At 45.4% G+C, this 20,070-nt stretch overlaps 1 protein-coding gene across 7 annotated transcripts in view; it reads right to left on the bottom strand.

Annotated features, from left to right (window-relative positions):
- Window positions 1–20,070, bottom strand: part of ZZEF1 (zinc finger ZZ-type and EF-hand domain containing 1) — a 94,760-nt gene that overhangs the window by 15,994 nt on the left and 58,696 nt on the right. For all 7 annotated transcript variants that reach the window (XM_086359555.1, XM_086359556.1, XM_086359561.1 and 4 more), the window contains 13 exons: window positions 19,334–19,495; window positions 17,366–17,495; window positions 15,557–15,695; window positions 13,517–13,682; window positions 12,651–12,913; window positions 11,376–11,545; window positions 9,249–9,399; window positions 7,702–7,841; window positions 7,067–7,344; window positions 6,093–6,267; window positions 5,446–5,578; window positions 3,264–3,463; window positions 1,646–1,765 (listed from right to left, as the gene is read on the bottom strand). In XM_086359555.1, coding sequence (XP_086215681.1) covers window positions 1,646–1,765; window positions 3,264–3,463; window positions 5,446–5,578; window positions 6,093–6,267; window positions 7,067–7,344; window positions 7,702–7,841; window positions 9,249–9,399; window positions 11,376–11,545; window positions 12,651–12,913; window positions 13,517–13,682; window positions 15,557–15,695; window positions 17,366–17,495; window positions 19,334–19,495 — 2,227 coding nt within the window. The remainder of the gene's footprint in view (window positions 1–1,645; window positions 1,766–3,263; window positions 3,464–5,445; window positions 5,579–6,092; window positions 6,268–7,066; window positions 7,345–7,701; window positions 7,842–9,248; window positions 9,400–11,375; window positions 11,546–12,650; window positions 12,914–13,516; window positions 13,683–15,556; window positions 15,696–17,365; window positions 17,496–19,333; window positions 19,496–20,070) is intronic.

Below are 20,070 nucleotides of genomic sequence, written 5' to 3'. Positions count from 1 at the left end.
CCTTTAACCCTCAAAGGGTAGAAAATATTTGACTTGACTCTTTAAAAGACATGAGAATTTACAGAAAGAGTGTAAAATTAGGACTTCCTGCTGGTACAGTGGATAGGAATCTGCCTGCCAATGCAGAGGACAAAGGCTCAATTCCTGGTCCGGGGAGATCCCACATGCTGCACAGCAACTAAGCCTGTGCACCACAACTACAGAGCCCGTGCACCTACAGCGCGTGCTCCGCAAAGAGAGAAGCCAATGAAATGAGAAGCCTGCGCACCCAACAAAGAGTAGCCCCCCTCTCACCACAGCTAGAGAAAGCCCCAGCACAGCCACAAAGACCCACCACATCCAAAAAAAGTAATTTAAAAAAATGTATTCATTAGTGGATATGGAAGCATGTTCAATTGTACTTGTAACCAAAGACATGCTAACTAACACTGTAAGGGACCTTTGTGTTTATTAACTTTGCCGCTGACAGCGTGAGTTGGTATCATCCTTTTAGAATGCATTTTGGTGAAATGTAAAGACCTATACAAATGTTCATAACCTTTGATTCCGAAACTCATCTTTTAGGAATAATGTAAAATGTGTAAAAAGTTATACTCATGATATAGTCAATGAAGCATTTATTAATGGCAAAAACTGAAATCCAACTTTATGGATCATATGCAGCCGTTAGAAATGGTGGTTATGAAAACTACCCAACAACTTAGAAAAATGGCCATCACATGACTTCAATTTATTTCAGTAATGGGCTCCACTATACAATCCAAATCTATGTATGCAATACAGACACAGAAGGAAAAAAATCAGAAAAGGGAAATACATGAAATACTAATAGCAGATGTGCCTGGGAGGGTGAAATTTGGAGTTTTTCTTTCTTTTCTACTTTTCAAATTCTCTACACATAAAAAAATGTAAATTTTTGAATGCAAAAAATTTTAATTACCAATTTTTTCTATTTTAATTTAGAATTTTTTCTATTTTGCTCTATTTCCTAAACAGTAAGAGCGCAAATGCTCACCACGTTATCCCTGAATATGTTTCAGCATATTTTCCTAAAACCTAATCAAATCCTCTTGTGACAACTGAGAGCTGTTTCTTAGACTTCAGGCCTCTGTGTGACTGAGAATGGTCAGCCAAGCACCTCCCATACAGCAGCAGCCTTCCCTACCCTGAAGCTGGGACTTGGCACAGAAATACCCCAGGGAACCACAGTAATTCCACTAAGAAAAATCTAAGGCTTATGGGGAAAAGCAATAAAATGAATATTATCAACTGAAATCCTACATAAAATAAACATAAGTGGAGGACAAATTTAGAAACTGATTTTAGCTCAAAGCAACTTTAAGGGGAAATAATAATTCAAGGGCAGATTTATTACCATGATATAATGGTCACCCGTGTGTTTCTACAAATTACTTCTCTTCCAATATTCTTTGGACAAACATCAAATTCACTTTCCCTGACAGGGGAGGACAGGTGTCATAATCTCTATTTCCAAAAGGGAAGACAAATGTAAGACAGTGTTTTAACATCTGCACCGGATGAGAGTGCACGGGGCAGTCCCAGCTGTGGCTGGCTGGCTGTTCTAACTCCCAGGCCTGTAAATCTGCAGCAGGAAGCGGTAGCAGGAGTCACCCTCGTCCCTTACTTCCAGGTCCCGGAGGAGCCACGTTTTACTGAAGCCAGTCCCTTTGCTGCACTTTTTCACCAGCAGCTTCAGCAAATCTGTCTGCAGGAAGGTAGCATGCGTCTCTTCAAAACCATGAACCTGCCAAACAGAAAAAGAATGATTTGCAATTGCCTCAGAGTGAAGAAAGTCAAGGGTCACTCAGGGAGAAGCAGGCCCCTATCAGAGCCCAGTCTTAGCTCTTGGCCCAAGCCTACCTTCTGGTGAAGATTCCAGAGTCAGCAGGAAAGATGAAACTCTGAACCTGAGTCATAACCTAAGTCTGTCCACTCTCTAATTTATTCACTTGACAAGTATCTCTGAAGCCTCGTACATTGTACGTGCTGAGTCCTATGCTAAGGTCCTGCTCTCTACCTCCCCAAAGCTTCCCACTGTCCTACAGACTGAAGTCTGAGTCCCTGTTCATGGCTGACAAGGCCCCTGCAGGCTCCCTGCCTGCGTCTGTGTCTCCTCTCCTTAGCACTGTCCCAAAGCCCTGAGGTGTTCCTTCTGCTCCCTGACAACCAGGCCTGCTCCTGCGCCTGGAGTTTGCTCTCTCCCAGCATGCAATACTCTGCCCAGACTCTTATCTACCACCTCAGATTTCACCTCTTCAGGAAGCCTCTTTCTGACTCCTGTGGTTTTCCTCGCAGGCTCCTTGGTGTCTCCCTCACAGTTAGGGCTGAAAGCTCCATGACAGCAGGGACCTTCCTTCTAGTTCAACACTACGTAATCAGTTCCATCTGGCACCTGGTGCTCAACAAATATTTACGGAATCAAGGATCCAAAGGCATAAATGGTCTCTGCCCTCAGGGAGTTTATTTTCCCAAACCTACTATAATGCAAAACCACTAATACAACAGATTGTGATAAATGCCATGAAGTCAACAAACAGCAGACGTGTGGTCTCAAGCATGAAACTATAAATTCTCAGGGCTGGGCCAGAGCTGAAATGCCACCTAGACCAGCCTCCCTGTGGTGTTGGAGTCCTTTCATGTCCTCCTTGCCAGTGCTGTCCGACTCATGGAACTCGTAAGCCTTCCAGAGGAAATCCTTCTTCTTTGGCTAGTTCTGTTGGGAAGGTCATCCTTAAAGTGATCCCTCCCTCGCTCCCGATGCCCCTCAAGTAGTAGAAGAATCATGTTCCCCACAAGTCAAGGCTTCCCATCTCCATGTCAGTTACTGCTCAGCTCTTCAACTTTTCTGCCTTCTCTCACCCCAAATGCCAAACTGCTTAAAGATCCCATAAGATGTCAGTCCCCTTTTTCTCCCTATGATGAACCAGAGGGAGCTGCGGTTCAGAGGGAAGTGAGAAACTGTTGTCAGTTTTTCTTCTCATCTTCCAAGGTTATGTGCCCGTAAGGTAGTAGTACCTGGTTCCATGAGGCAGGACTGAAAAATTACAGAGAACCAACTACTGGGAAAATTCTGTTTCTTCCTTAATGATATCCTTGTTCAAGGCCCCAGTCATTTCTAAAAATAATCAAGATCCTATGATTAACTCTTCATTGAAATCAGATGATACTTCCTTCTAGTTAATACCCTGCAGGTGTTAGATCACAGCCAGACTGATTAGCAAATGGAAGAAACTCAACATTACCTTTAGTGTTTTATATAATCCTTTGAGGGCCAGGGACAGGACCCAAGTTGCTTCCACTGCCTCGGGACAATGGCTGTCCATGCTGGTTTGCAGAAGGTGACTGGCAATAAAGGCAAAGTGCTGAGAGTACTGGCTTAGCTGGGCCTGGGAGTCACTGCCTTCCTGTCCTCCTCCTTTCTGGACCAGTTGATAGTCCTTCACTGAAGGATCAAGAGAAAAATTTTAGATGTAGCCAGAGAAAAGAGACACATTTTGTTTATTAACGTTTTGGCTATACCGTTTATAGGATCCTAGTTCTCTGACCAGGGATTGAACCCAAGTCCATGGCAGGGACGGCCCCAAGTCCCAACCACTGGATCGCCAGGGAATTCCCCAAGAGACACATTTTGAAGAGTAACAGAGAATGATGGCTGACTTCACAGCAGAAACTATGAAAGCCAGAAGAAAATGGATCAAGATCTTTAAAATATGCTAAGGAAAAACTCTCAGCCTACAATTTTCTTCCCAGCAAAATTGTCTTTCAAAGATGAAGTCAAATCACTGATTTAGACTTCCACCTTAAGAAACCAGAAAAATAAAAAAAGAGCAAATTAAACTCAAAGCAGAAATAAATTAATTAATAATGGAAAGATAGAAATGAATGGAACAGCAATCAGAAATAACAGAGAAACATCAAAGAAACCAAAAGCCAGTTCTTGGAAAATATCAAATAAATTGATAAATCTCTGGCTAAGCAGTCTATGCAATGAAAAAGAAAAGACACAAATTACTAAAATCAGGAATGAGGGAAGGCAGCTTATATCCCATGCTAGGTTCAGAGAAACTAAAGATGTACATTTTATAAGACCTAAATTTGTTTCATAAGTGAATGGAGAGATATACCATGCTCCTGAATCAAAGGACTCAGTATTGTTTAGACATCATTTCTCCCCAAATGAATCTACAGATTCAATGTTATGTCAATCAAAACCCTAGCAGGTTCTTTGATAGAAACTGATAAGATGATTCCAAAATTTAAACAAAAAGACAAAGGAACTAGACTAGCCAAAACAATTCTAAAGAAGAATAACAAAGCTGGAGGACCTGATTTCTCTCCCAATACTCAGGAGAAATCTCTAACACTCAAGGGCTTTCTCTCCTGGGGGTTCAGTGGTAAAGAACCCGCCTGCCAATGCAGGAGACTCAGATTCGATCCCTGGGTCAGAAGATCTCCTGGAGAAGGAAATGGCAACCTACTCTAGTATTCTTGCCTGGAAAATCCTATGGACAGAAGGAGCCTGGTAGGCTACAGTCCAAGGGGGTCACAAAAGAATCAGACTTAACAACAACAAGACAATATGGCATTTAAGTAAGGACAAATATACAATATATAGATTAATGGAACATAATAAAATCCATAAATAAACACCAAGATATATGGGTCAATTAATTTTCACAAAGTTACCAAGATGATTCAATGGAGAAAGAAGTCTGTTCAACAAACAGTCCTAGAACACTGAGATTCACATGTAAAAAAATAAAATAAACCTTGACATTTACATCAAACTGTATACAAAAACAGCATAGACAGTGCCTAATACTGAAGCTAAATGATAAAGCAGATTATTTCAAGAGCAGAAGAGGGCACATAATAATAAGACTCCAGATCATTTGGGATTTGGCAAATTAAATCAAAAGGGCACTTATGATATTCTCTCACTGTCCTATTGATGAAGTTACTCTACATTCCTGTAGCCACCATATGTTTAAATTACCCACTAGAAAACAAATGATACTGGCAGATGGAAAAAGTAGATGTTCAGAACCTAAACATCTGGCCAATCCCAAAACAAAGGGTCATATATATAAAATAACAACATAGAAAGAGTCTTCAAAGCAATCCCAATTCAACCACATCATTTCACAGATGAGGAAAAAGAAGTTACATGTCACTTCAGTTGTGTCCAACTCTTTGCAACCCTACATGGACTGTAGCCCACGAGGCTCCTGTCCAAGGGTTTCTCCAGGTAAGAATACTGGAGTGGGCTGTCACGCCCTCCTCCAGGAAAAAGAAATTCAGAGAGCTATAATTTGTTTTTTTTTTAAATCCATGTGCAGGGGCAAGAACAAAGATATTTTAACTGATTTTAGCATATACAGAAAATTTGCTCTGATTCTTAGATAAAATAATTATGCTTGGGACCTGTTTTCCTCTTCCGGGTTTTGACATCGACGATCACAGCCCTGTTCTTTTCAGTAAAGTGCTTCAAGATGATCACATTATGTGGTTCATTGGCATTATCCATATACACACAGCGGGTCCCCACACAGAGGACCTAAACACGACAGAGAAAGAAAGGGAAACTCAGAAGTGCATAGAACACAGTCTCTTTTGCTTGTGCTGCTGACTTCAACAGGCAGTCAGGGTCAGGATTCTTCCCATCTGTAAGTCGAGGGTTGGCACAGGCCTGGCACAGAACTGGTTTAAGTGCTTGCTGAATGAAGCCGTGTTTTCACAGTCTTCATTGTTCTAACTAGTTGAAAATTACAAATGAGATCAAGCTGAAGGCCAAAGTGAAGAACAATCATACTTTGAAGTTCTCTGTAACTTATTAATAGGAGGTTAGTTACCTATTATTCAAAGCCAACTACTGGCTAATAAAATGAGTCAAATGGCTAAACTGTTAAAAATGTACGTTGAACAAACCATCCCCAAATCTTGAGAATATACCAGCACCGTAAAAGCAAATTATGAAAGGGAAAAAAAGACTCCCAAGGATATATGCTATAGGGACTTTGATATGCCTGATGAAGACAGGAAGAGGATACCAGGCCTTCAGACAGGTGTACCTGGGGGAAGCCGACCAGCACCAGCAGTGTGAAGATGTTGGTGTGCTTCAGCTGGAAAGGCAGCTGCTTGATGCAGTGGTCTGTGAAGGTGGCAACGACGTCTCGCCACAGAGGGGCGCTGTTGAGCGACCGCAGGATCTCGGCCATAGAACACGCCCAGTCCAAACCCACGCGGCTGGAAGGCAAGAGCGCCATCAGGCGGTGGTGCACAGGCTCCAAACGCAACGCACCAGCTCACCACACTTCAAGGCAAACCCATAAACACGCCAATGAGCCAGCCACTGATTAGTTTGAAAACTACCACAATGATGCTTTTCAAAAATGATAAGTGGGAGGAAAATAATCAAGATTTGTTACTTAAATACTCAGTCTATAGTTAAGGTTTTAAAAATCTCTATAAATGGTCACACACACATGTGCACTTATGCACACTCATATTCATGCACAGAAAAGCAGCTTGGAAGGAAATATATTTTAAAAAGCACCAGGGAGTTCCCTCGTGGCCTAGTGGTTAGAAGTCTGGGCTTTCACTATTGTGGCCTGGGTTCAATCCCTGGTCAGGGAACTGAGATCTGCAAGGAGTGGTGAGGGCAGGGATGGGTAGGGGGAATGAAATAGCACCAGACACTGACAAGGTGCAAGGCACTGCTTTTATAATGAAAATAGATCTATTTTCTTCAACCTCAAAGCCTGTACCTATTACTCTCAGGAAAAAACAAATCAGAATATATAAAATCACTAGAGAGCTGAATCAGCAGACAGAACCCAGGTGGCAACAGCTGTTCTAATGTGGGTTTTAAGTACATCATTAATATCAGTTGATAATGTTGCTAATAAAACTAATTCTGTTCTCACTAAAGAGCCCTAGACAATACAGGGGCAAAAATAGCACTGAAGCACACTGAAATTAATCAACAGCAGATCAATGACCTAAAGAAGTGAACACCAAGGTGGGATAGAGTGGGGGTGGCTACCTGTCCAGACACACAGCCCCCAGGCTAAAGAGCAGGTGGGTGGTCTTCCAGCCGTCTGGCACGACTGAACTGTCCCCAGCTGCAAACAAGTTGTGTTTGGCTGAGAGGACCTTGGTCACAGCAGCATCTACCTCCGCTGGTAAAAGGCGGATGATTAACTGGCCGAGGAGACCCAGGGTGAGGTGGTAGGTTTCATTCAGGTGGCCTGCGTTTGAGATGACGACCTGGAACATGAGCGGGAGCACATGCTCCAGGTCTATCAGGGGGACTGTGGGATCCTGTTAAGAGAGGAGAAAAATTTGTTCAATAAGACATCTAGGTAACCACACCAACTAAACACTCCATTGTCTTCATGTATTATTTACCACTGGCCTGGTGCCAGGGGAATTATGCAGTGTCTTTCACAAATGGCTTAGGTACAATTGACTGTAAAATAAACATTCTCAGGCATCATCTTACAATCTTACTTTCAATTCATATTCTTACCCCAGGGATATACAGATGATTGCAATTAACATTTCAGTATATGGCTTTCCAAAAATTTTTTCTATGCATAACACTACCCTCTCATGCACTCTTTCTCTCTTTTTATTTATTTTCTCTCTCTCTTTTTTAAATGCCATTTTGTCTCTTACCGAGTTTAAGGGAGGTAACATGGCTGCTAGTAATCCCAAAATCCTCTTCTGGGAACACTCCGCAAACACTTGCTCAGGGCTTGGAATAACTGCCTTTTCCTCAATGGGCTTCTGAGAGGACGCTTCTGAATTTTCAGCATCTGAGTTGTAAAATAGCAAGCTATCAGATTTTGCCAGGTTCCATGCATGTATGAAGACGCAGGTAGATCACTGTACTGCCCCGTGCCACTACAGCATCGAGACTTTAAAAACCTATTACTGAACACGTCTTACTCAAGGAAGCCTGTTCCGATCACCCTGTTTTAATGTTGAGCCTGACCTCCCATCTCCCCGAACCCCTCTGCCCTCTCCATTCCCTGCTCTTTTGTGCTCATGGCATCTAATTACCTTTTAACACACCATATCCTTTTTTTACTTGTTGGTTATTGTTTGACTTCCCTTCTAGATTCCCCCCCTCCCCAGTAATGTATCACAAACACCTAGAAATGTTTCTGGAGCATAGCAGCAACTCAATAAATCCCTGATGGCTAAAGCAACTGTACGTGACTAGGATGCTGATCCTCAGATGGGATCAGACAAGAGTGAGTTTTGATGATCTGGATTGACATGGAGTATCAGACCGCTTCCTGAACTTAGAATCATGATCTGCAGAGATGAGCATCAGCCCCTTCTGGGACAGGGCAGGACTCTGGGTGCTCAGCCCTGCCTCGGTCACAGAATGGGCACCAGGGAAGGAGGCTGCCTCCCCAAGCTGCCCTAAGGAGGAGGCTGATGTTTGCTGCCAGTCTCCTCGGTCCACAGCACCTCCATCTCCTGGCTCTTCAATCGTCCTGCAGTACAGCTCTGACCTTGCCGCCGTTCCGAGCAGGCAGCCCAGGGCCTCCATTGCAGGGTGAAGCACCCCTCCACGTCCCCATTTCAGGGCTCCCACTCCCTCCTCTTCCTCCCCACACACCTGCCCCACAGACCTCTCCCTGGATTCCTTTGGGGGTTTCCTCTCTGGGGCTTTGCTCCTTTTGTCCTTTCTGCCCTGAGTGCCCCTCCCCCCAAGAGACCCCGGCACTTCTGAGGCCACCTGCAGGCCTTCTTTACAAGGGCCTTACGTGGGTACAACCTGTTCAAGCCGGATCCCCATCACTGCTACCACCCACTCAGGCCTCTCTTCTGGACAGAAGCACATCCCACCTCAAATTACAGTTGCACGCACCCCTGTCTTAAACCCTCCCAGGCCACAGGCCTCATGAGGGCAGGAGCTATGTGTCCATTTGTCTGACCTGGTCCCTGCTTCATCCCCAGAGTCTAGCACAGTGCTTGGCACACAGAAGGCACTCAGTAAATCAGGGAATAAACAAGATAGGAAATTAGATAAACAAGATGAAGGAAGGATGACTTTCAAAGTAGTATCAGTACTATCTGAGGCAGAACTGAGAAACCACGCACCCCCGGGTGCTAACCAGTTATAAATTGTGTGCAAGAAATAATTCAGAGATGGGTATGTGTGCATTTTAAAATGAGAGAGATCAAGGTAATTGTCAAAGAGTTTTTACCTGGAAGTCCTGTAGGTGTGCAGGCATCTGCAGGTGAGTCTGAAATTTGAGGTTGGCAGGAAGGATCCTTCCTTAATGATACACCTTCACTGGCCTTACTTCTCTGCTTGCAATCTAAAGGTCTGACTTCCTTAGGACCATCTCTCTTCCCCTAAAAACAAATTGGAGAGTGAGTAAACTTTTATGTGAAAGAAATTTTTTTACATTCAGACAATTTAAAAAATCACCAGCCAAGGACTTCCCTGGTAGTCCAGTGGTTAAGAATCTGCCTTCCAGGGGCTTCCCTGGCAGTGCAGTGGTTAAGACTCCACACTCCCACATTCCCAGGGCAGGAGGCGTGGGTTTGATCCTTGGTCAGAGAAGCAGGATTCCACTCCCATGCAGCAGAGCCAAAAAAAAAAAGACTCTGCCTTCCAAGGCAGGAGATGCAGAAACCGCAATTTGCCACAAAGAAGACTAAGAGAGCGAGCCAGGGCAGGGTACGCTGCATGCACACAGCTACTGGTAAGAGGACCCAAAAGGTATGGATACCTCAGGAATCAAAAGAATGCCCTGGGGGTTCCTTAGAAAAAGGTTGAGTCCAGTCCCTAGGCAGGGAAAGCCTAAGATAAGCCTGAAACCTCTTTCTGTATCAAAAATTAAAGAAGTGATCAAAGAATAATCAAGACATAGCCAAGGACACAAAAGCCAGCTGGAAGGAGCTTCCACTGGCCAAACATGGGACAACCTGAGCATCAAAATCAATAATAAAGACTAAGCTTTTAATCCACTAAATAAAAAAATTCAAGTCCATTTTGATAAAAATAAGTGAACAAGTAGATACATAAGGAGTGCTGTGCTGATTGGTAGCACATTATAAGCTGCTGGGGGCTCAAAAGAAGATATGATTACTCTCAGGCTCAAAGGCGAAGAGAAGATTGCTGATTCACCCTGCCTCTGCTGATAATGTTTTCCCTGTCCCACCACAATCCAGACGGGAACAGTGCTGCCTGGAGAAGGGTTCTGCGGTCAAAACAGGCTTGAAGGTTATCACATCGCCTGTCCTTGTGCTGGCTCTCTGGCTGAATGAAGCTAATGGAACTTTCAAGCTTTTGCCATCTCTGCTTTTGTCCTCCTCTAAAAGACGACAGGATCCCAGGGAACGATAAGCACCAACGGGGATCCTTCATGACAGAGACAGGGGACAGAAACAGCAGCAGCTCCTGAGGCAAAGCCGAGGCGCTGAGAGCACCAACTCAGGCTCTGAAGGCAGCATCACGGATGCTCCGCCTGTTCTTGCACAAAACGATCTTCAGTGTCACTGTCACGGGTTCCATCTGGATCCAGGAAGGCTTTTCTTCTACTTCAACAAGCACAGGTAAAGTCTTATAAACTACCTATGTAAACTACTTGGTAAGTACTAAGCACTTAGTATCACCTATTTGTTGACTGAATATAAAAATAGTTTCACGTATACAGTGTTCACCATGGGCCAGGAAGGAACCAACCTCTTCAGGTGGGTAATCTTACTCAATCCTTATAAAAACCACAGGAGGCAGGGAACAGGAGTAGTTAACACCAATAGAACTTACCATGAACACTGCTTTAAGCACTTTATGTATTTATTTATTTTTGGCTGCGCTGGGTCTCAGCCGCGGTACTCGGGGTCTTTGTTTTAGCATGCGGGCTTCTCTCGAGTTGTGGCACCGGGGCTCCAGAGCGCATGGATTCTACAGTTGTGGCGTGAGGGCTTCTCTCTAGTTGTGGTGCACAGGCTCAGTTGTCCCATGGCATGTGGGATTCTAGTTCCGCAGCCAGGGATTGAATCCGTGTCCCCTGCATTGGCAGGTGGATTCTTAACCACTGGACCACCAGAAACTCCCTTGAGGACCTTAGACATTAATTCAGTGTGTGTGATGCATGTAAATCCTCACAACAACCCTAAGGATTAGCTATTATTATTCTCCCTTCATTTTACTGACGAGAAAACTGAAGAGATGTGGTGACGTGCCCAAAGTCAGACAGAACAGGGACCACACCCTGGCAAACTGGGTCACAAACCTGGACCCTTCACGTCGCTGCTCCGCTCCCTCACACGACAGCTCTGGGATTACCTGTGACTGCGCCCAAGAAAGGACTCTTACGTACACTGCGGGGCCCCGCAGGGCCTGTGGGGGCTGGCTCCGCGGCAGCCTGCACAGCTTTCTTCTCTGGCTGCTCCTCTGACGTCTGGGTGGGTGCAGTGACTGGCAGGGCCTGGTTTTCTGGAGGAGAGCCACCATCTGGCAATACACCAAGCAGAGCTAGAGCTTTAAGACCTAAACGTGGGAAAAGCAAAAAAGAGGATGGTTAAAAGTTTTATAAGAGGGTTATTCCCTGCAAATGCATAAATCACTTTACTACCATATGCAAAGAGATAGCTGAGCTTTTCCACAGGCTGAACCAGAGTACTCAGTCCAATCCCCCCACCCCCATCCCACGCATCTACTCAGCTTCTGACTTCAGACACTAGAAGTTTCGATAGCGGGGGACACCTGTGCTTTATTAACAGAGGACAAAAGATACAAGAGGACTGCCTGTTTAGAAATCATAAACATGAAAATTTTATAGAGCCCCACACAACTAGATTTTTAAGTTCTCTCTCTCTGGCAAACAGTTAACAAGACGGATCCGAAGCACCAGTGTCTCCCACTGCCACTTCATCCAAGTCTGACTCCCTCATGTTTACTAGAATGAGGAGTTGGTCTGTTATTCTGGAAGGAATTTAAATTTGTTTCAGGAATTTAACATTTACATTATTCTTCTCCTTGGCACCCCTCAGTAAAGTCAAGTCATCTAGATATTTTATTAGTCAAACTAATTTCATTATAAATAGCTCTCACTTAGAACACAGTTGTGTGGAAGTGGTTCTGCACTCCAGGTGTTTTTGGTTTTTTTAAAAAAAGGCTGAATTCCTTTGGCAAAGTCTGGTGTATTCAAATAATTTATCCCCAGACATTAAGAGTTTTAATTATTCATTTTTTTCCCACCTTCACAAAATATTTTAGAGAAACTAAATGCTCCTTTAATGCCAATGTTTCTCTCAAATGCATATGGAGATTTAAAATTAAGTTCCGGGGGGACCTCCTTGGTGGTCCAGTGGTTAAGACTCTGAGTTGCCAACGAAGGGGGTGCAGGCTCAATCCCTGGTCAGGGAACTAGATCCCACATGCTGTGGGCCATGCCAAAAGATTAAAAAAAACAGTAACAATTAAAAAAAATTTTTTTTAATAAATAAATAAAGTTCCATCCATAGTGAGCATCTCTTGTGGAACACTGGATTTTGACGCCTCCACACTGAGCACTGCGTTTCACTTCTGCTGCGGCTGTTCCTTCGTGAGCAGTTTAGGGCTGGTTTGGTTTCCGAGCCTGAGGAACACCTACCTTTTCCCTGGTGAGCCTTCATCAGACAGTCCCCGACGAGCTGCAGGCACCGGCTCCGCAGGGTGGCGGCGCTGCTGCGGACCTGTGGGTCCAGCTTTTCGCCGTCCACGTCCTCGGCGCTGGCCAGGTGGGCACTATAGAGAGCCAGGGCGGCGAAGAGCAGCCAGGAGTAGTTGTGGATGTAGGGCTGGATGAGCCTCTGCCGGTCGCTGATCCGGATAGTCACCATTGGATGGGCAGTGATACTGTGGGTAGGCAAGTGGCTGCAAAGGCAAGACGTTTTTAAGGCCTGAAGGCCCCTGTGAGTGTTCGAAAAGGAGAATGGGACCTCAGGGGACCACATGCACAGTCACAGGTGGGCGTCAGTTACCTCTAAGGCTGTTACTGAAAATTTAAAGATATACGTACTGGCCCTCTCTTCAGAAAAATGAACGAACACAAACACTGCACCATCCACTTCAGGATTTCACACCCCCCAGAAGACTGTCCATGGAAACCAAGTGAAGTAAGACTTCCTTTTTGTGAAGCTTCACAGGGTGAAGCTTATAGCTTTTTGGTAATGTGAGGAAATGCCCATAATTTTTTGAGATGGATACGAAGTATGTAGGAAGGAAACGACGGAAGGTCTGGAATTTGCTTTAAAATACTTTAACAAAGCAGAAGAAAAAAAAAAAAAAGAATCGAAGCACACATAGCAAAATCTTCCTAATTGTTGAGTCTGGGTAAAGGGGACGTGAAGATTCATTGTACTACTCTTTTTATTTGTGGGTATGTTTGAAATTTTTTATAATGTAAGATTTTTTTTAAAAAAAGCAAACAAGTACATGAAAAAAAGTTTGCTGGGCTGGAGGTCACGTGAGACATACCCATAGGAATATTTCTTGGCTGCGTAGCATCCATAGCACAGGTCAAAGTCATCGCATACATTGCAGTGCATCCTCCGGCCTATGATCAAACCCTGGCAGTGGTCACACGTGAACTCCATGTTGACCATTTCGTGGTCATCTCCATGGCCCTCAGGCTTCACCCCACCTGGGGGAAGAACAGCAGCGTGAGGTGGACTGGGCAAAGGGCTCTGAGAAGGGCTGGTTTCCAAACCCAAACCAAACCCAGAAGCAGAGTTGCCCCCAACAGATCGCTCAGGATGTCAGGGACCACAGGCATCTTTCAGAGACCGTGCATTCTGCCCAGTGGTTCTCAGCATACGAATGATACTCTTGGCACAGAAACTTCTTAGCAGTGGTACCATGGATTGACTTCCCTTTTTCAGTGCAATGCAGAGCCTGATCAAATAGATCACCAATTCCCATTATGACCTCCATTTGGTAGCACAAGTCCTCATGCCAATTTGTAAGCCATCTTCCACAAACCCTCCCCAGACATATCTAAGCATCTATTGATGTATTCTTGTTAAAAAGCAATGAGAAGTTATCAGGTACTTGCTTTTACTTTTTCATTCCTGAATCATAAAAAGACTCCATAACCCCAGACCCACTGAGTGAGAAAGAATGTGAATCACGAAAGAGACTGACAGCTCTGGTCTCCTTCTCACTTTGAGTCCAGTGGGTCTCTAAGCCCCATCACACACTCTGCTGAATGTTCCTCACCTCTGACCCACTTCTGTTCCCACGGCCAGAAACCTAGTCCAGGCACAAATCCACTTGTCACTACTGTGGTTTCCTAAAGGAAGCTCTTACATGGACAGAACCAGCTTCCTCTAGCATAGCTCTGGTCATGTTAATACCCTGCTGGCAAAACTTCCCCTTTTGTTTGTAGACTCATTCAAATTCCTGAGACTGGCATCTCTGGATCCCATAACCTGGGCCCACCTTGTCTCAATCCATCACTTAGCTGTGGACACTGGTAAGTCTGTCGAAACACACTGCAGAAGCTCACTCCTCTGGCCCTGGACTCGCTCAGTCTTAGGATGACACACTCTCCATTGTTAACTTTCTTTAAAGCCCAATTCACATCCCTAGGGGCTTCCCTCATAGCCCAGTTGATAAAGAATTCGCCTGCAATACAGGAGACCTTGGTTCGATTCTTGGATTGGAAAGATTCACTGGAGAAGTGATAGGCTACCCACTCCAGTATTCTTGGGCTTCCTTGTAGCTCAGCTGGTAAAGAATCCGCCTGCAAAGTTGGAGACCTGGGTTCGATCCCTGGGTTGGGAAGATCCCCTGGAGAAGGAAAAGGCTACCCACTCCAGTATTTCTGGCCTGGAGAATTCCATCGACTGTATAGTCCATGGGGCTGCAAAGAGTCGGACATGACTGAGTGACTTTAACTTTCACATCCCACCTCCTCCACCAGCTTTCCTTCAACAGCAGTCTTCCCTCCTTCTGAACTCTCCCAGAATAATGTGCACTGCTCATCTGTAACTCAGAAGAGACACTTCTATCCTGGAATACACCTTGCATGAGCAGGTCCCGTCTCCTGCCGCAGGTGTAAATGCTTCTGGGACAGCGGCTGTATTTTATAAAGCCAGGCGATATGCACACTAACAGCACTTAGCAGCTTACTATTGTCAACCTGCTCTGCCTCAGCACCTGTGAGTTGAGAGGATTCAAGAATTTCTGAAGTTTGCTTGTGTGTATTTTACTTCTTGTAAACAGCCTGATTCAGAGGGAAAAATCATTTCCTGAAAACTCAACTGATGGACATTCACTGGTGCTGAGAGTTTATCAAGTGTCTACATCCAGTGAGGTGGAAGGTGGAAGCTTGTCAGGTGACAGAGCTCTGGAGTTTGTCACTCAGCTGGGGAAGTGAGGTCGTATTTGCCAACAAGACAGAGAACACTGCTGGGCAGTGCTGTCACTGTACAGTGGGAGGTTAAAAAACAAGATCACAGGAGAGAGAAATGCTTCTTCCTTGTGGGGACGGCACACTCACGCCGTGAACTTTACCTAGGAAGCAAGTCTTGCAGAGATCCATGTCGCTGCACTGCAGACAACGGTAGCGATGCCAGGGGGCGATCTCATCACACCCATCACAGGAGATGTCCACATTTAACAGGTCACAATAGCGAGCAATAAACATGTGCATCTATAAGGTGAAATAAAACATAATCAACCAACAGACTTTTAATGTGGCCACTATTCATTTATCAATCCATCCTTCAACAGCTACTTAAAACACTCCAGGCATTGTACTAGGTGCTAGGATTGGGAGACTAAGGAGCTCAGTGTCGAGCTGGGAATTCCCTCAAACAGATGACAGCATACAGTATGATGTACGGACAGCCAAATTCAGGAGGCTTAGAGAGCATGTGGAGGTTTCTCAAAAAGAATTAACTACTCAGGTGAGACCTGAGGGGCAAACAGGCATCAGCTGGGTGGGGATGAAGGTGATGCGCATGCGGGATAAAAGCAATAGGAAGTTCTATGGGAGACCACAAAAGAATCAAGCCAGGGGCTTGTGCACCTGGAAATAATTCCGAATGTAGAGCACACTATGGAGCAGGGCTAACCGGATACAGTTAGAAAGGTTAAACTGCAAGAGGCTGGGATGGAAGAGTAGCATGATTAGATCTGAGCGTTCTGAAAGCTCCTCTGGTCACTGAGTGAGAATGGATCAGAGTGGGCAAGACTGGAGCCACGGAGACTGACCCTGACAGAGGCTGTTAGAGCAAACCCCTGACTGCTGATAAGGGCCGGACTGGGCAGAAAGTGAGACCGAGAAAGGGGGGCAGATCTGAGCGGTATTAGGAGGCACAGGTGAGGAACCTTCGGGGCTGACTGGTCATGAGGGCCAGTGAAAGCGAAGGGTCAAGAACAACATCCAGATTTCTGGCTTGGGTACTTGGCTGGACAGAGTCGGGTTCAGATACAGGAAATACTGCAAGAGGAGCATTGTTTGCTGGCACTTTAGGAGAAAAATTTTCTGGGGAAAGACTAAGGGCCCTGTGTCATGAGCAAACAGTTTTATTGCAAGGTCCCTACAGGACGGTTTACCTTTATGGCTTGGAAATAAGGGACATAAATCACTGAGTCAGCATGTAGCAGTAGAACACAGCAAATATGCCAAGCCACCTTAGGATTAAAGAATGGCTCCCAATAAGGTATTAACATACAAGAGAGAAAAATCACAAAGGCCAAGTTGGTGTGCTCGATCCAAGAACCACAGAGAAGCTACATGAGCTAGGTAACTGGCACATAGTAGGCACACAAGCTAAAAAATGCATGCATCTGAGGCAGCAGACACCTGACGCAGTGTGGTAGCGACAGATAACACCCCAGTGTGGAGACGGATGTGGCAGGCTGGCTGAGCCTGATGATGTGTGGGAATCAGGCAGCTGATTCTGCGCACATATGCGGCTTCCAAGCTCACCAGGGGGCCTTCTGACTGAAACGTGCCTTCCTGTGCTGCTTGCCTACAGGAAAAGTATGTACCAAGGACACCAGAGTCCAGGGCCTTCAGTAATTCTGTTTCTCACTGTAAATTAATAAACTGGCACCTAATTATTTTACTTCAGCCTCATGAGCCAATTTCCTGTGAATCTAGTTCTAAGGGAGGGAGCCACTGCCTGAGTGTGGTCAAGCCAGGATTTAGGAACTTCGGGTTAAAAGACCAGGGTCAGTGACAGCCACTCACTAGGGTACTGACTGCCCCCTGGAGCCCTCTCAGGAGAGAGCCTGCTGGCACGCCCCGATGCAGACTTTCATCTCCAAACTCCTAGCAAATCACTTCAGATTACCCTCGTTGAGAGATCTTACTTTCCTCTGCTTCTCTGGATCTTCCTGGGCTATTTTTTCATACCAGGCCTCAAACATGCCATCCTGACACTCATCCATCCATTCTGAATTCTGCTTGGCATCAGCAAGCTCATCTTCTTCACTCCATTGGCTGAAAAAAGGACATAAACAGAGAAAAGCATGCCTCTGCCAATAATCAAGGCAAGTGCAGGTTAGCAGACTCTGTCCTACTGGTCTAGTACCCGAGGCTCTTAGAGACTTCTGAAGGCAAGAGGGCAATCTGGTTTTCAAAGCCCCAGGGTTTGCCAAATGTTTGATAGATACATACCAATAAAAAAGGGGGGGGGCCCTTCCAGAGCCTACTACAATAGGTGAGGAACTGGAGCTTGAAAGGTTGTACCTGCATGGCAAAAGCCCACTCAACAACCATTTGTGGTGAACCTATGATGTGCCAGGCACCAAAAAACTGGTCTCAACTGAACATGCTCAGCACACCCGAGTGGCAGCAGCATGAGAAGGGAGTCGGGAGACCCCAGGGCCTCGGCTCTCTCGCGGGCTGCTATAAGACCTGGACTCGGCACTCGGCCCTGGTCCTCAGTTTCCTCATGTTTAACAAATAATCTCAGGGATTCCTCTTGGATGCAAAAGTACAGATTTCCATAATTTCAGTCAATAGCTTGTTTCAGCAACTGGAATTTTAAATACAAAAGTATTTGCTCAACAGCAAATGCAAAGCATCTACCAACTGACACAGACACATCCGTTCGTTGACATGTTCCAACTAACTGATTCTGGGGCTACTCACACTGAGCTTTGGGCCAGGGGCTGTGGGAACTGGTGGGGAAGGTGCAGTCCCTGCTCTCAAGGACTGGCTCATGGAGCGGCAGGTGAAGCTTGAAACAAGGAGCAGACTGATAGCTTAAAGCTGACCACCCACCCCTTCCTCTTATTGCGGGTCCCCTCCCTTTGCCAAGCGCGCCCTCTGACAGCAAGGCAATGGCTGAGGTTTGGTAAATGAGGAGATCATTTATATTCTGTCTCCTTTTTCCTACTTCTGAGAGGGGGAATATATCTCTTCTGAGAGAGGGAAAACAGGTGTTGACTCAGATCGTTCATTTCCTCCTAACTCTCTCTCCTCTTGCTCTTCTTTCCCCTTTCTCCTCTTTCTACAGACATGTGTGATTAGTGTGTAAGTGGACTTGAGTGAGGTGGAAAGACGTTCATTAGATGTGGAAAGGAGGAACTTCCGTGGTGGTCCAGTGGTTAAGAATTCACCTGGCAAAGCAGGGGATGCAGGATCGATCCCTGGTTGCAAAACTAAGATCCCACAACCCACAGGGCAACTAAGCCCACAAGCTGAAACCAGAGAAGCCCGTGTGCCACAACAACAGATCCTGCCTGCTTCAAAGGAGATCCCGTGTGCTGCAACTAAGACCCGATACAGTCAAATAAATATTTTAAAAAATAATAATAATATAAAATAATAAGTGGAAAGGAAAAAAAAACCTTTGTTACTATTTTTTCCCCTTATACCTTAAGTTCTTACAATGTACAAGAGGTTATAGTGGCTGGAAATCACACACACAGAACAAAAAAACTATAGCAAAGGATTCTTCAATTCAACAAGCTCTATGAGGATCTCCACAAACAAGGAGGATCCTCATGCTGAGTTCACAGCACCACTGCTACCAACTCATACACACCACCGTGCCCCAGACGCCACGCTGAACGCTGAGGAGAACACAGTCACTCTTCACAGCCATCCTCTAAGGGACATGCTGTCATCACCTCCAGTTCTAAAGATGAGGAAACTGAGGTAAAAGGAGTTTAAAAAGTTGTCCGAGGTCATCCAGTGAGGACGTGGCAATGCCGGGATACCCCCCAGAGAGCCTGGCTCCAGGCCTGAGCTCTAAAGCCCTGTGCTATTGCTACGACCCCTGAACTTCACAAGTTCCTGAAGAAACTGCAGACTGGAGATTGTATCCTTACCTGATCACACTGTCATGGGCACTTATGTTTTCCTGTGACATTTTCATGAGGAGATCTGGTAACTGAATGTCAACAAAGAAGGTGAGATCACTGGGTTCCCAGCCCATGTCCAAAAGGTGCAGCAGGGCCGTCTGGATGCAGGACAGGGCAGGCAGCAAGGACCTGAAGAGGCCATGAAGGTGAAAGTTATCAAAGCTGCCCATCACCCACGGGGATGACAGAAACAGTGGGAGTCAGAGACGGGGTATGTCTGTCAGCGGAAAGCGGAAGGCAACCCCACACTGCTGGTTTGGGTTCCTTACGATATCTTTTCAAATTTCCCAGACTCCATACAAACCCTCTTCAAAGAACATCGTAAGCAAAAGAGTTCTGAAAGCATCAAGTAGCAAGGTTTCCACCCTGCCAGGACTACCACAGGAGAAATTTTACAGGAAAGGACTGAGTAACACTGCTCAGCTCTGATCAACGGCAAGATCAGGGCCAGCCACAACGAGCCCGGGTCATGCCGCTCAGGTACAGAGAAGAACCATTTGATTTAAGGTTTATGTCTACACCACTTACTATGGAGGAGACTGGGGAATGGCTTTCAAGTTTTTAAAACTGAGATAACGGGTTACAGATTCTTAGATGAACCAAGACCCATCTGCTTTAAAAAACTGCATATACCATAGAGAAAAAAGGCTAGGAGAAAATATACTGATAAGTTAACAGTAGCAACTAGCTCTAGATAGCAAGAT

The sequence above is a fragment of the Bos grunniens genome, chromosome 19 (genome assembly GCF_055505025.1).
Source record: "Bos grunniens cultivar Pamir isolate PY7600 chromosome 19, Bosgru_T2T1.0, whole genome shotgun sequence".
NCBI classification, from domain to species: Eukaryota; Metazoa; Chordata; class Mammalia; order Artiodactyla; family Bovidae; genus Bos; species Bos grunniens.
This window is presented reverse-complemented; position numbering and strand designations above follow the sequence as displayed.